This window comes from Corythoichthys intestinalis, chromosome 19 (assembly GCF_030265065.1).
Source record: "Corythoichthys intestinalis isolate RoL2023-P3 chromosome 19, ASM3026506v1, whole genome shotgun sequence".
Classification (NCBI taxonomy): domain Eukaryota; kingdom Metazoa; phylum Chordata; class Actinopteri; order Syngnathiformes; family Syngnathidae; genus Corythoichthys; species Corythoichthys intestinalis.
This window is the reverse complement of record NC_080413.1, coordinates 6,357,216-6,371,819: the sequence shown is the minus strand read 5'-3', so window position 1 is coordinate 6,371,819 and position 14,604 is coordinate 6,357,216. Positions and strand designations below refer to the sequence as shown.

The 14,604-nt window shown below is 38.9% G+C and overlaps 1 protein-coding gene across 1 annotated transcript in view; it reads left to right on the top strand.

The window, feature by feature from the left end:
• Positions 1-13,382, top strand: part of LOC130907589 (exostosin-1) — a 209,274-nt gene extending 195,892 nt beyond the window's left edge. Inside the window, exons 11-13 of the mRNA XM_057822854.1 lie at positions 8,209-8,369; positions 10,259-10,430; positions 13,019-13,382. Coding sequence (XP_057678837.1) covers positions 8,209-8,369; positions 10,259-10,430; positions 13,019-13,204 — 519 coding nt within the window. The 3' untranslated portion in view covers positions 13,205-13,382. The remainder of the gene's footprint in view (positions 1-8,208; positions 8,370-10,258; positions 10,431-13,018) is intronic.
• Positions 13,383-14,604: the final 1,222 nt, after the last annotated feature.

Below are 14,604 nucleotides of genomic sequence, written 5' to 3'. Positions count from 1 at the left end.
ATTGCCCTCTGGTTTGCCTTATTCCATGTGGCTGAATCCAACTGCTCCCTGTTAAGACCAACGTAAGCTAGGTTTTTCTTTGGGCTATTGTCTTTTAATGCATTATTAATTTAGTTTAAATGTATATTTAGCAGTTTTTTTGTGGTAATATGAGTCTGAACCATTTGATAAGAGCATTGGAAAAAAAAAAAAACGTTAGCTTTTTATAGCATTTAAGCTAGCGGACTTTTGCCATGTAAGTTAGCAAATTGTTCTTTTGTTGTACATAGATCCTCATTTATTTATTTTTAATACCGTTTGAGGCTCAGCTCAGGTATTTTAATTTTTCATGTTCCTTTTCCGATTACTCGATTATTCGAACTAACTAGTTCATCGATTAATCGACTACTAAAATAATCGGTAGCTGCAGCCCTACACAAGACGGATATATACATTCAAAATACGGTACATAAGTACTGTATTTGTTTATTATAACAATAAATCAACAAGATGGCATTAACATTATTAACATTTTCTTAGTGATCCATGGATAGAAAGACTTGTAGTTCTTAAAAGATAAATGTTAGTACAAGTTATAGAAATTTTACATTAAAAGCCCTCTTAATGTTTTCGTTTTATTAAAATTTGTAAAATTTTCAATCAAAAAATAAACTAGTAGCTCGCCATTTTTGATGTCAATAATTACACCATGCTCACTCATTGTACTAACCCATAAAATCAGTTGGACCCAAACGCCACCAGAGGGCGCCAAACACCAAAAAACAAGTAACAAGCGGGCATTACACTGTACTCTCATTTTAATCTGTTTGAGCGGGGCATGTGCGTTAATTGTGTCAAATATTTCAACATGATTAATTTAAAAAATTAATTAACGCCCGTTAACGTGATAATTTTGACAGCCCTAGTTTACATATTTAAATGTTCAGATATTAAGATTTGAATGAGGCAAAATAACATGCTTTTTCTCTCAGATATATTGTTATAATCATTTGTTTCAGATGTACTGTAATTATTTTCTGTATAAAAATAATTTGGTGTTCGAAAAGTGTTTTTTCAAACTTGAGTCTTGAAAAAGAGGGGGTCGTCTTATAATCAGGGCCATCTTATATTCGGGCCAATACGGTATTAGTATTCCAAGAGAGCTTTGTAATACAGGTAGTCCCTGGGTTACAACTTACTCGACTTACGTGATTTCGACTTTATGACGGCCGCCATTTTGTCTCCAGTCATTTTTTGGGTTGTTTTAGTCGCATAAACAGTACCTTACTGTACCTCACAGTATCTTATTTTTATTTATTTTTTATTTATTAATATGATGTGTTCTGTCCTCACTAAACGTTTACAGACATCAAATAAGGAAATTGTGCTTTTCGAAGTTCTTTACTTCCTTCACATTTGACAATTTGTAAAGCTGTAACACACATATGTAAACTTATGTTCAAAAAGACACGCATTTTAACAATAAAACACTTGACACAAAACAATTGGTGTTCAAACGTCCATCTAGTCTGATCAATATGTAGATTTAGTCAATTAAATTAGCCTAACTTGCCGGACCATGTCAGATGAGAGTTTGCTCCTCAGTCATAAGATGAAGTTCCAGACAGACCTGACGCTGCCACCAGAGGGCAGTATATCCTCCATCATTAAAGAAGATACATTACTTTTAGACTTTTTGGATAGTTACATTATTTTGGAGTACTTAAAGGGTTAATTCCGACTCAAGCTGCAATTCGGTTTACGTCGCCAGCATAGGAGCGGAACTCGTTCGTTACCCGGGGACTACTTGTACTTGTAAAGGCAGGTGATTTGTTATGTGTCTATACAATGAGACATCGCCATCTATTGGACTGGCCTGCATAATACGGGATTGAACGGACATACAAGTAAAAAAGTGTAAAAGTGCTGTAATTATTATACAATTAAAAAACACACAGTTAAATATTAATTTGAATTATGCAAATGTTTCATATTTGAGTCATAGACTCCACAATCAGTTGACAAGACGGCTCGCACGGACATTGCGCCACGCCTTCTCGTAGGGGGCTGACCAATGCAGAACATTGAGTTGGCTTTCACTGTGATAAACACACGCTGCGTTCTAACGCCGGATTGAGGTGGAAACAGGACGAAGGTTTTACTGCATAAAAGCATTAAGGAGTATCTCAAGAGTGATTTGGTCGAGGATTCAAGGTAATTATAATATTAAATAGAACCATGCATGCACTTTGAAACGTTGTGAAGAAAATCAATGGATAAAATTACCGTAACTTTGGCTTAAATTATTTACGTAAAATGAATGATGACTGCCCGTATTTTGCTTTCAACCAAGAATCTAGACTGTTTTACGTTCATATCTATAAAAATTCTGCGATTTAAGCATTTATATACTAGAATTTTCAACTTAGAAAACTCTGTTTCGTGACGGCCGCCATGTTTGATTACACAGTAACGTAACTTTGGCTTGAAATGTTTACGTAAAATGAACGATGACTGCCCGTTTTTTTGCTTTTAGCCAAGAATCTAGGCAGTTTTACGTTCATATCTATAAAAATTACGCGATTTAAGCATTTATTGACAAGAATTTTCAATTTAAAAAGCTCTGTTCCGTGACGGCCTCCATGTTGGATTACACAATACAGTAACTTTTGCTTCAAATATTTACTTAAAATGAACGATAACTGCCGGGGTTTTTTTTTTTTTTTTTTTGCTTTTAACCAAGAATTTAGACTGTTTTACGTTGATATCTAAAGAAATTCTGTGATTTAAGCATTTATTGACAAGAATTTTCAACTTGAAAAGCTCTTTGTTTTGTGACGGCCGCCATGTTGGATTTTGTATCTCTACACACTAGTGGAATTCAACCTAAATAAGTTGTGATTGTAAATAGAAAAATGCAAATTTTTTCTTTTTTTGAGTAAAAGTAAGATGATTCTGCATGTTTTCCTCAAGTATTAAGTGTCTGAAAATTGAGTGATTTACTAGCTGTTGAAAACTTGCACTAAATTAAAAAAATATAAGTTGCTATTTTGGGCAAAAACTTATATGATATCTTAAATATTGTTATTGTTCCTGAAAATATAGGTGATTATCTCTGCATTTGGTGATTTCTTTGTATCTTGCGCAAAATTTGAGAATTTTATAGCCATTTTAACTTCTGTTACATATATATAAAAAAAAATCATCAGGATTTTATTAGGGAACGACTTTTAATTTTTAATGTCGCTGCTCATGGAGACTCATATATGTTTAAGGGAGTGCCTGTTTTGGTTTCAGGTCGCTAGCGGTTTTGGTTTTAAAAATAGTTTTTTAAATGTTTTTGAAAATAGCCACCCCTATGGAACCCGAGCCCCATGTCCTGTCAACTGATAGTGAAGTCTATGTTTGAGTACTTGAAACATGAAATAATGACAAAGTATTAGAAGTAATTACATAACCTGAAAACATTTTTGTTTTGAGTTTATTTTTTACATAACCTGAAAACATTTTTGTTTTGAGTATATTTTTTTAAGCAAATTGAAAAGAGTATTATTATTTTTACACATTGGTATAAAAAAATATGTATTTTTCAAATATACAAAATCAAGATATTTACTTAAACAAAAAGACAAATTCTTTTGATCCATGAAAATTAAAGTGTCTATATTTTTAGAGATATTTTAGAAGTTGTTTTTATTTTTATAACCTTACTTGGTAACTATATTGTATTATAATTTACAATTTTATTCCATGATTTATAACTGTATTTTTTTTTTTTTATGTCATTTTTAAAAATTAAGATATTGCTATGTTCATATATGCTCACGGCGTCACAATACAATATTTCTAATTTTAACAGATTGGCTGTCATTGATGGCGCGTTCATTCACCCCCTCCCAGTCAAAATGAATTGGAAGTGTAGCGCTGTCATTGGTACTGAAAGCTGAGCATTCACAGCTAGTCCATCCATTTTCAATAAATTGGATGATAAAATTACAAATATTAATAAAAACACATAAAAAAATGAGATGCAAATATCCTGAAAGTGAAATACAACTGAACTGCGCTCAGCCAATGATTCATTCCTTCACCACTAGAGGGTGCTCAATCATCTGCAGTCGATTGCATCTGAATCTGTACTCTACCTGCTTGTTGCATAGTAAAGAAAAAGTTGAAAATGCAGTTTGAAAGTTGTTCAATGTTTGCTCGCCACCCGATGAGCACGCGGGATTTATCGATTGCGACAGGAATGAGGCAGTCGGTACACGCTCGGGCACCAATGCCATTCATTACCAATCAACAGGCAGCGCCAAGGTACGCTTATCTCCAAAGGTCGAACGTTTGGAGCAGTTCCGCGGGTCAGAACCGAGCACGGACCGGCCCGAGAGACGCCGCGTACCCTGAAACCGGCGGTTTTCATCGACGGGAGCAAGTCAATGTTCACCTTTTCCACGCTGGCAGCGTGACAATTGCACCGAAACAATTCGGGCTTCACTTTTATGCGCCGCCGGTTTGTTTTATGGCGGAAGAGGAAGAGGGAGGATGAGGAAGAGGAAGGACGTGGAGAGAATCTCGGTCGCGCTCCGTAAGCCGTCGCCCTAATTGGCCTTTTAAGGCTCCGCACGGGGGATTTGGGCGAAAAGGAGATGAAATGCGTCGAGCGGAGAGGAATCACGCGTGACTAGGCCACTTTATAATCAGGCCCATTTGAATAATAACACTATGATATTTGAAAACGCAACTTTCTCATCGTGACTTTGGACTGGCAGACCACACACTTCAACTTTTACATATTACCAAGGGCGGATATCCCAGGGGGACAAGTGGGACACGTCCCCCTCCTCAACTACCATAATTTTTGGACTATAAGATACACCTGACGATAAGCCGCCACCCACTAAATTTGACCCGAAAACGGCATTTGTTCAGAGATAAGCCACACTGGACTATAAACTGTAGCTGTCCTCACTGTATTATGGGATAGTTACCCCAAAAAGATAACTGGCAACACTTTATTTAACAGCGGCATCTTAAGACCAAATGAACCACCATGAAGATTTGAACCAACTGGCTGCAAAGCTTCATTGCTTTAAGAAGCTTCATTTAAGCCATCACTGTTCACTTCGGGGAGAAAGTCAACCTCTGCTGCTACCTGCAGTCAACACTGTTGTCGTCAAACATGCCTCCTAGCATGCATTGCAGCACTACAGATGTAAAAAAAACAACCAGAATTCATGTTTTGTGCTAATTATTTCTTCAGTTACTGTTCCAGTTGTTTCATTAATTGCTAGTTATGGTATTTGGTAACACTTTATTTGACAGTGGCGCCATAATACTGTCATAAGACAATCATAATTATGACATGACACTGTCATGAGCATTAATGAATGCTTATAACAGATGTCTTTTAGTGTCATCTGTCAAATGATCTCACTTTTAAATGGATGTAAAAGATCTCAGCTGGATATACATGGAGTTACAGGCATAATTTGGCATATGACACTGAATGACATTTGTCATAAGCATTCAGTAATACCCATTATAGTGGCATAATTATGATGGTTTTATGGCAGTGTTATCATGCCACTCTCAAATAAAGTCTTGCCAATAAACTCAAATAAATCAACAAATAAGACGGACTGGAATATAAACCTCAGGATTTAAAATGAGGGGAAAAAGTAGCGGCTCCGAAAATTACGGTAAGATGCCCCTCCCGATAATTTGGGACACAATAAGTTTTTTTTTTTAATTGCCTCTCTGGATTTCACAGCGGAAAAATCTTGAAAAATGTTGTAAAAATAGTTTTGGGGAAAGAGTTGCACCGTAGAAGAAGGTTGTGGCACTTAAAAGAAATTACAAAAACTTTTTGGTGGGATTCTATATTTTCGCTGTTTAATGTTCGTTCTGTCATTAGCATCGCTAGATGAATTAGCTACAGGTGCACTGAAAATTTGGTGGACGAAACGTGACCAAATTGTGTTTTTGTTTTTTTAAGCAAAATAAAAGGGTCAAAACAGAAGGTAATAATGTAAGAAAAATTGTAAAACTGTGCTGAATATTCGAGCATCAACTTGAACGAGTATGCTAGCTCATGCTAGCTGTATATTGTAAACATCAAGCCGTGTATCATAAAGTGATCGATGTCAGCCCTCCCACTCAAAATGGATTAGACGTATATCGTCATCAAAGCCAGTGAATTTGTCACACGTATGTATTTTTGTAGTTAAATAAACAGCCTGCATGTTAGCTAGAGATGTAGGTGGCTTAACTGTGACAAAATTATGTTTTTTTGTTTGGGTCCAAAACTTATTTTTATCAAAATAAAAGAGCCAAAACAATGTGTTCACCTAAAATTTGCAAAACTGTGCTTAATATTCAAGCATAAACTTGAATGAATATGAAATTTTGAACAAAAAGCTGTATATCAGCTAAAGATGTATTGAAAATTTGGTGGCTTAAAAGTGACAAAGTTGTGTTTTCTTTTTTAGTCTAAAACATTTTTTTTAATAATTAAAAGGGCCAAAATTGAATGTTTTGTCATAAGAAAGAAAAATGCAAAACTGTGCCTTTTATTGGAACATCAATTTGAATTTGTATGCTATCTCAAGCTAGCTGTATATTGTAAACAAGAAAGTGTAAATTAATTAGAGATGCGCTGATAATTTGGTGGCTGAAACGTGGCAAAATTTTGTTCTCTGTTTCGGTCTGAAACATTTTTTTAATTAATTAAAAGGGCCGGAAGAAGAAAAATCTGAAAACTGCTTAATATTCGAGCATCAGCTTGAATGAGTACGCTAGCTCATGCTAGCTGTACAGTGGGGAGAACAAGTATTTGATACACTGCCAATGGGTTTTCCAAATACTTGTTCTCCCAAATGTATATTGTAAACATAAAGCTGTGTATCGTAAAGTGATCGTTGTCAGCCCTCCCAGTCAAAATGGATTAGATGTCTATCGTCATCAAAGGCTGTGAATTTGTCACACATTTGTATTTTTGTAGTTAAATAAACAGCACACGCATAATCTGTATATTAGCTTGAGATATAGCGAACATTTGGTGGCTTACCTGTAACAAAATTATGTATTTTGTTTTGGTCCAAAACTTATTTTTATGGATTAATTTTTGAATGAGTATGCTAGCGCATATGCTAGCTGTAAATTTTGAACATAAAGCTGTATATTAGCTTGAGATGTTTTGGAAAATTTGGTGGCTTAAACCTGACAAAATTGTGTTTTCTGTTTTGGTCTGAAACATTTTTTTAAATGAATTAAAAGGGGAAAAACTGAATGTGTTCACATAAGAAAAAAATGAGAATCAGTGCTTAATTTTTGAGCATCAACTTGATCTTGTACACTAGTTTATGCTAGCTGCATATTGTAAAAAAACAAGCTGTAAGTAAATTACAGATGCACTGACAATTTGGTGGCTAAAACGTGACAAAATTTTCTGTTTCGGTCCGAAACATTTTTTTAACTAATTAAAAGGCCAAAAAGAAGAAAAATCTGATAACTGTGCTAACTATTCAAGCACAAACTTGAATGTGTATGCTAGCTCATATGCTAGCTGTCTCTCAATCAAAATGGATTGGCAGTGTATCGTCATCAATGACGCGACTGTATTTTTGTATTTAACTGAGCAGCGCTAGCACTTCTCCATGGCAAAGTCACACATGCCAAGCGGCATTATTAGAAACGACGGCGACGTGATTAAAACTGCAGCAGCTTATCAATTATTTCGCGGCACGCCCGCGTTTCAATCACCGGCGTGGCCGCCGCAACATTTTCTGCTCCTTTCAACGCTCCCGTGGCTGTAGATGATTCAATTTTTGCTTGTGCTTTTACCCTTTGACACAAAAAAAGGAGGGGAAATGGGTGACCTGGATGTGAGAGAAAAAAATGGGTTTTTTTGGGGTGAGCTGTTCAAAGCTTTTTAAGGGCGGCAGGTGCAGCAAGGAACATCGCGGGAAATAGCCTCTTCACGACCAAAGTAGGGCATATTACTCCGAGGAAGTGAATGAAAGCACAATTAGTTGCTCGACCTAGCGGGTAGGCTGCTAAATGACACTCATTAAATAGCGCGGTGCTACTTAATGGGGCCAAAAGTGTCCAATGAGTGAACAGACCAGTGTATTAGTGTACGCCCCACCCTCCCAAAAGTATCATCAGAGTCGACGTTTTGTGTTTTCAATGCCGCTAATTGGCACGCCAAATGTCATATTCGGCCTCCAGGTGGATTTCGCCTTCATCGTTTGGCAAAGTTTTCCGGAACGGATCGTGGGTTACCCCGCCCGGAGCCACTACTGGGATAGCTCGCGGTCTTGCTGGGGCTACACCTCCAAATGGACCAATGACTACTCCATGGTGTTGACCGGGGCCGCCTTCTATCACAGGTTTGAGGCTTAAGTCGCATTGACAGGGAGTTTCAAGCTGTTAGAGTGGTTTACAAACTGGATTTTTTCACACAAGCTAAGCAAGAAACTCTTATGCAGTATTTACGTCCAAAGTAACAGACAATTGGACTTGAGTCACAGAGACTTGGACTCGAGTCACAAATTTTCACTCGACTCGGAATTGACTCGCTTAAGCTGGAGGGGTCTGAAACGTGAGACTCGACTCGACTTCTGAGGCACTCACTGGAGATTCGACTCGACTCGACTAGCTGACTCAAAAAACTTGGAACGTAGATTGGTTCCCATCTGCCAACGACCCGCTTGGTGCCTGCCTCGGCCGCTCTCGCCACGCCCTCACAGACCATCATGGAAATCAATTGAGTGCGAACTGAGACCGCAGACGCACCATGGCAATGTCAGCAGTGCCAGTTCCCAAGATGATTATTTTTCCCTACAAAACTTCCATTCCGGTGGAAAACAGCTAAACGTAACATGCAAGACCTGCGACGCCAATATTTGCGACAATGAAGGGACAACGTCAAACTTCCGCCATTGAGGCTAGGTTCTGAAGGGAATAGTTACCTTTCTCGCACACACCATATAACTGTTTGCATTACTCTACTTAATCTACTCTACTCGGAGTGAACGCGCGGAATCTTGCCCCACCCCACACACCCCCCGCCAAGCCGCGGAAACAGCGCCAGCCGAACGAAATGCTGTTCCGCTGGCATCACTCCCGCAAGCCAACTGGTGGGGGCCAAGATTCCGCGCGTTCACTCCAGTGTTAACCCTTTGTACTGACTCCATGTTCCAAAAGTTTTGAAGAAGGCTCACCGAAAACAGGTTGACAATTTATTCGTCGTCAATGATCAAAAAACAAGACAAAAACAGACGACTGAGGGAACCTGCTGGATCCAGGGTCGGCAAAACAAGGCTACATAGAAATGTTCCCGAGCAGCGACCGTTGTTATCTAAGTGTCCAGGCCTTTTAAAAGCTGCTGTGAAGTGGGCCGGACCGAAGGCGTGGCAGGATGTCGTCTTGGGATCATCCCTCTGTGGCAGGTCAGGTTCGTGCGTCATCCTTCGTGGCTGGGACGAGGTTGCTACGGCGACGGACGCAGGTCTTGACATCCAAGGCGCCTGCTCTATCATCTTGTTATCCTGGTTGAGCAAGGGTGTTTTCCAATGCTACTTGTTTTGGGACAGAGCGCCCTGCTCTTTGTCCTGGAGAACTGCAAGAGTTGGTGCGTCAATCTTGCTCATGACGCGTTGGGCTTCTGTGATAAGATGGCGTTTTGTATCTTTTACACCCTCTACTCTGCTTCTTTTCATTAAACTATGGTGTAAGTGCTATTTATTTTACATTAGGTGTGTTAGAGTAATACAACCAGTCCTACAGTAAATATGAGAAATGATACTATTCCCTGATTGATTATATTACGTGTGTTAGTAGTGCAAACAGTTATATGGTGTGTGCGAGACAGTACAGTAAAGCTGTGTGTGCTAAATCTGTTGGCCTACTGGGAGCCCCTGCTGGCTGGGGGCCCTGGGCAATTGCCTGCTTTGCCTAATGGGATGGGATGCATCTGACTATAACAAGCAGCACCTGACTGCAATGAACTGATTACACTTGTGAGAAGCCGATTGGTGAGGGACTGTCCTTATGATAGGTCTGAAAAAAACCCAGCACCGACTGCGGTCCTTTGAGGACCTGTTTGACACCCCTGGTCTACGCCGTCACTGCAACGCAGAACCATGATTCGGCCTTTTTCTTGGGACTCAGATTATCGTGACTCGTACAATTATCGGCATAGTCGTAAACAGTTGGATTCTAGTACTTCATACTTTGTACTTGACTTGCTAACAAGTTGTGTGGGCGCCTTCATCAGGTACTACCACTACCTGTTTAGCAGCTACGTTCCCGCTAGCCTGCTGAGCATGGTGGACCGCACGGCTAACTGCGAGGACATCCTGATGAACTTCCTGGTTTCCGCCGTCACCAAGCGTGCGCCGGTTAAAGTCACGCAGAAGAAGCAGTACAAGGAGACCATGATGAGCCAAGTAAGCAAATGTCACACCCACTAAAAAAGCCATTCCTGAAAAGGCAGGAAGTTGTCCGTATTGCTTAGAGGCAGCCATTTTAGAAACATCCAATACACTTTTAGCTATTTCCAAGGCTCGTTCAATACTTGTATTTGCTTCAATTTTTTGGATTATTACAAACCTGAGGGAGGATGAAATGAGTGGCATGAAAACAATAAAAGGGGAAATCATCTGAAGTATCTCGTGTCTTCACATTTGATGAGGGCTGCCTAGAAATCTAACAGCCTTATTCATCTCCCCATGACTCATCCTCATGACCAAATGATCAAACATACTTTCAAATATGGTTTCTGTTAAATACCAAGGCATACCCTAAGACATATGAGCGGGAAATGACCAACATTATTCTCAGAGCTCCTATAAAATATCTTTGGATATTACCGTCTGGGGTATTACGACAACTTTTTACGACACGCCCTGTGGGGAGTTAGAATACTGAAGATGTCATTATGATGTCATCTGGGTTATCTCCCATTTCAATCAATATTTCCTTTCCTAACGGAAGCAATAATTGTGCTATATGGCTTTAATCGTTGCAAAAAAAAACCAAAATCAGACCCTAAATATAACTACCACTGCAACTATTAGCAGAACCAGAACTAAACTGCAACTGCAAAGAACAGAACCTGAAAATTTGAAGTGAACTCCAATCAAAACCAGACGAGAGGCACATTTAGACCTTAACTGCGACCGGAACCACAAGCAGAAAAGAAACAAGAACCAGACTAAAAGTACAATAAAACAATCAAAAACAGACCTGGCCGCAAAATAGACCTAAAACCAGAACTTGAACAGGATTAGATAAGGAACAGAAAGTGGATCTTTGACTCTAACTACAGCTAGAATATACTCGAACCTGAACTCACCCTAAAATCAAAACCGTATTAGAAATAGAAGCGGAACGCGAACTGAATTAGAACTATTCCTAGGGCTAGAACCACAACCAAATCAAGAAACGGTACCAAAACAAAACAAGAACAGGACTACAACTAGAACTAGCCTAGAAACCAAAGAACCACTACAACTATGAGTAGAACCAAACCTAAATTGCAACTAAATTCATATTGGAAAAACAGAAACTAAAATAAACCCAAATCAAAACCAGACTAAAGGCACATTTAGACCTCAACTGCAACTGGAACCGCAAGCAGAACTGAAACAAGAAACAAACTAGAAGTAGAATAATTTTCTGTTTTGGTCCGAAACATTTCTAGCTCATATGCTAGCTGTAAATTGTAAACACCAAGTTTTATATTAGCTAGAGATGCACTGAAAATTTGGTGGCTGAAATGTGACAAAATGGTGTTTCTGTGTTGGTCTGAAGCATTTTTTAATGAATTAAAAGGGCCAAAAAAAGAAAAATCTGAAAACCGTTCTTAATATTCGAGCATGAACTTCAATGAATATGCTAGCTCATATGCTAGCTGGAAATTGTAAACACCAAGTTGTATATCAGCTGGAGACGCACTGAAAAATTGTTGGCTGAAACGTGACAAAATTGTGGTTTCTGTTTTGGTCCGAAACATTTTTTAATTAATTAAAAGGGCCAAAACTGAATGTGACAACGTAAAGAAAATCGCAAAACTGCTTAATATTCATAGCTGTAAATTTTAAACACCAAGTTATATACGAGCCAGAGATGCATTGAAAATGTTGTGGCTGAAACGTGACAAAATTGTGTTTTCCGTTTTGGACTGAAACAATTTTTTAACAAATTAAAAGTTCCAAAACTGAATGTGACAACATAAGAAAATCCAGAAAAGCATGCCTAATATTCAAGCATAAGCTTGAATATGCTAGCTCATATGCTAGCTGTAAATTGTAAACACCAAGTGGTATATTAGCTAGAGATGCACTGAAAATTTGGTGGCTGAAACGTGACAAAATTGCATTTGCTGTTTTGTTCCAAAACATCTTTTTATGAAATGAAAAGGGCAAAACTGAATATGACAACATAAGGAAAATCAGAAAACTGCTTAATATTCGAGCATAAACTTGAATGAGTAGGCTAGCTCCTATGCTAGCTGTTAATTGTAAACACCAAGTTGTATGTTAGAGAAGCAGTGACATTTGATGGCTGAAACATGACAAAATTGCGTTTTTTGTTTTGGTCCGAAACATTTTTTAATGAATTAAAAGGGCCAAAACTGAGTATGCCAACATAAGGAAAATTGGAAAACTGCTTAATATTCGGGCATAAACTCGAATGAATATGCTAGCTAATATGTTAGCTGTTTATTGTCAACGACAAGCTGTATTTATGATCAACCTTTCTGTAAACGTTTGAACTCTTCGCAACGATATGATAAGGGGGACATAGGAATGTATTGTTTTTACATTTTGTATTTTTCCACTGCGTATGATTTGATTGTTACAGATGCTGGGAAGAACTTGCTCATTTACGTATGAACAAGACAAAATTCTCCCTGGATAAGAAGCATTTTTCACTTTTTCTCTTCAAAAGCAGATTCAGATCTCAACTACAACCGAACTTGAACCCACCATCAAACCAGACTATAAGTACTCTCATTTGGTTCTTTCCGAAGGGCTCTAAAACATCCCGTTGGGCCCACCCGGACCACTTTGCCGAGCGTCAGACATGCGTCAACGCCTTCGCGCGCTGGCTGGGCTTCATGCCTCTGCTCCACTCGCAGATGCGGCTCGACCCGCTGCTTTTCCGAGACCAGGTGTCCATGCTGCGGAAGAAGTACCGTGACATCGAGAGGCTTTGAAGCCCTCGTCCTTACGGGCGGAGAAACGAAAGGTACACTCTCAGTTGCGAGGGATCGAGACTTGAACTGCATGACCCTTTCGTTCGATCGGACTCAACCAAGGACCATGTTGCTATTGTACGTTTACGACTGCGGTTCGTGTCTGTATGAAGCAAATCCAATAAACGTATGCTATAAAGGTGTCACTTTTTCAGTGGTTGTCGATGACTTTGGTTTTGAATGTTTGACTTTTAACTAGTGCTGTCAAATTTATCGCGTTAACGGGCGGTAATTAATTTTTTAAATTAATCACGTTAAAATATTTGATGCATTTAACGCATGCGCAGAATGACCCGCTCGTGCATTGCCTCAAACAGATTACAATGACGCCGTTTTTTGCACATTGAGAGCTACGAGGCAGAGAAAGGTGTCTTGTTTTGTGCTTTTTCCTAACAAAGGTATTCCACACGCGACGTTCTGGCGCTTTGTTTCTTTATTAGCACATTCAGCTTCACCATTAACACAGCTTCCGGCTCTCGGCAGTCTGTTACTCTAACTCACTCATGCATCATGTGAGTAAACATTGGCGCCGCGTGCTCTTTCAGGGTGCCTCGGAGAATTATATACCAAAATATTACAAAAGGCGAGTGGAGACAGGCGTTCATTGGACCGCGTCGTTTATTGGCATAAGCTTCGGCAACTCCTTCACAACAAACATATGTATCATTTATTGAAAGCGCAACAAAAATAATATTCCTATCTCTGAAAAAAAAATAATGTTCACAAAAAGAAAAGCGCTTCAATCTATTAATGAGGCCCTATTCACACACACAATTAAACAACAGTGCAAAGAGAACTGGCATTCCCAATCAAAATAGCTATGCAAAATCCACATAAAACTTACTCAGACTTTGGTCAAACTCTATTCAAACATTTCGTTTCGTTCAATACACTGGATGGCAATATTTAATCACAATATACAGTGGGGCAAATAAGTATTTAGTCAAACACTAATTGTGCAAGTTCTCCCACTTGAAAATATTAGAGAGGCCTGTAATTGTCAATATGGGTAAACCTCAACCATGAGAGACAGAATATGGGGGGGGGGGGGGGGGGGGGGCAGAAAATCACATTGTTTGATTTTTAAAGAATTTATTTGCAAATCAACGTAGAAAATAAGTATTTGGTCAATACCAAAAGTTCATCTCAATACTTTGTTATGTACCCTTTGTTGGCAATAACAGAGGCCAAACGTTTTCTGTAACACTTCACAAGCTTTTCACACACTGTTGCTGGTATTTTGGCTCATTCCTCCATGCAGATCTCCTCTAGAGCAGTGATGTTTCCACAGATTTTCTATGGGGTTGAGATCTGGAGACTGGCTAGGCCACTCCAGGACCTTGAAATGCTGCTTACGATGC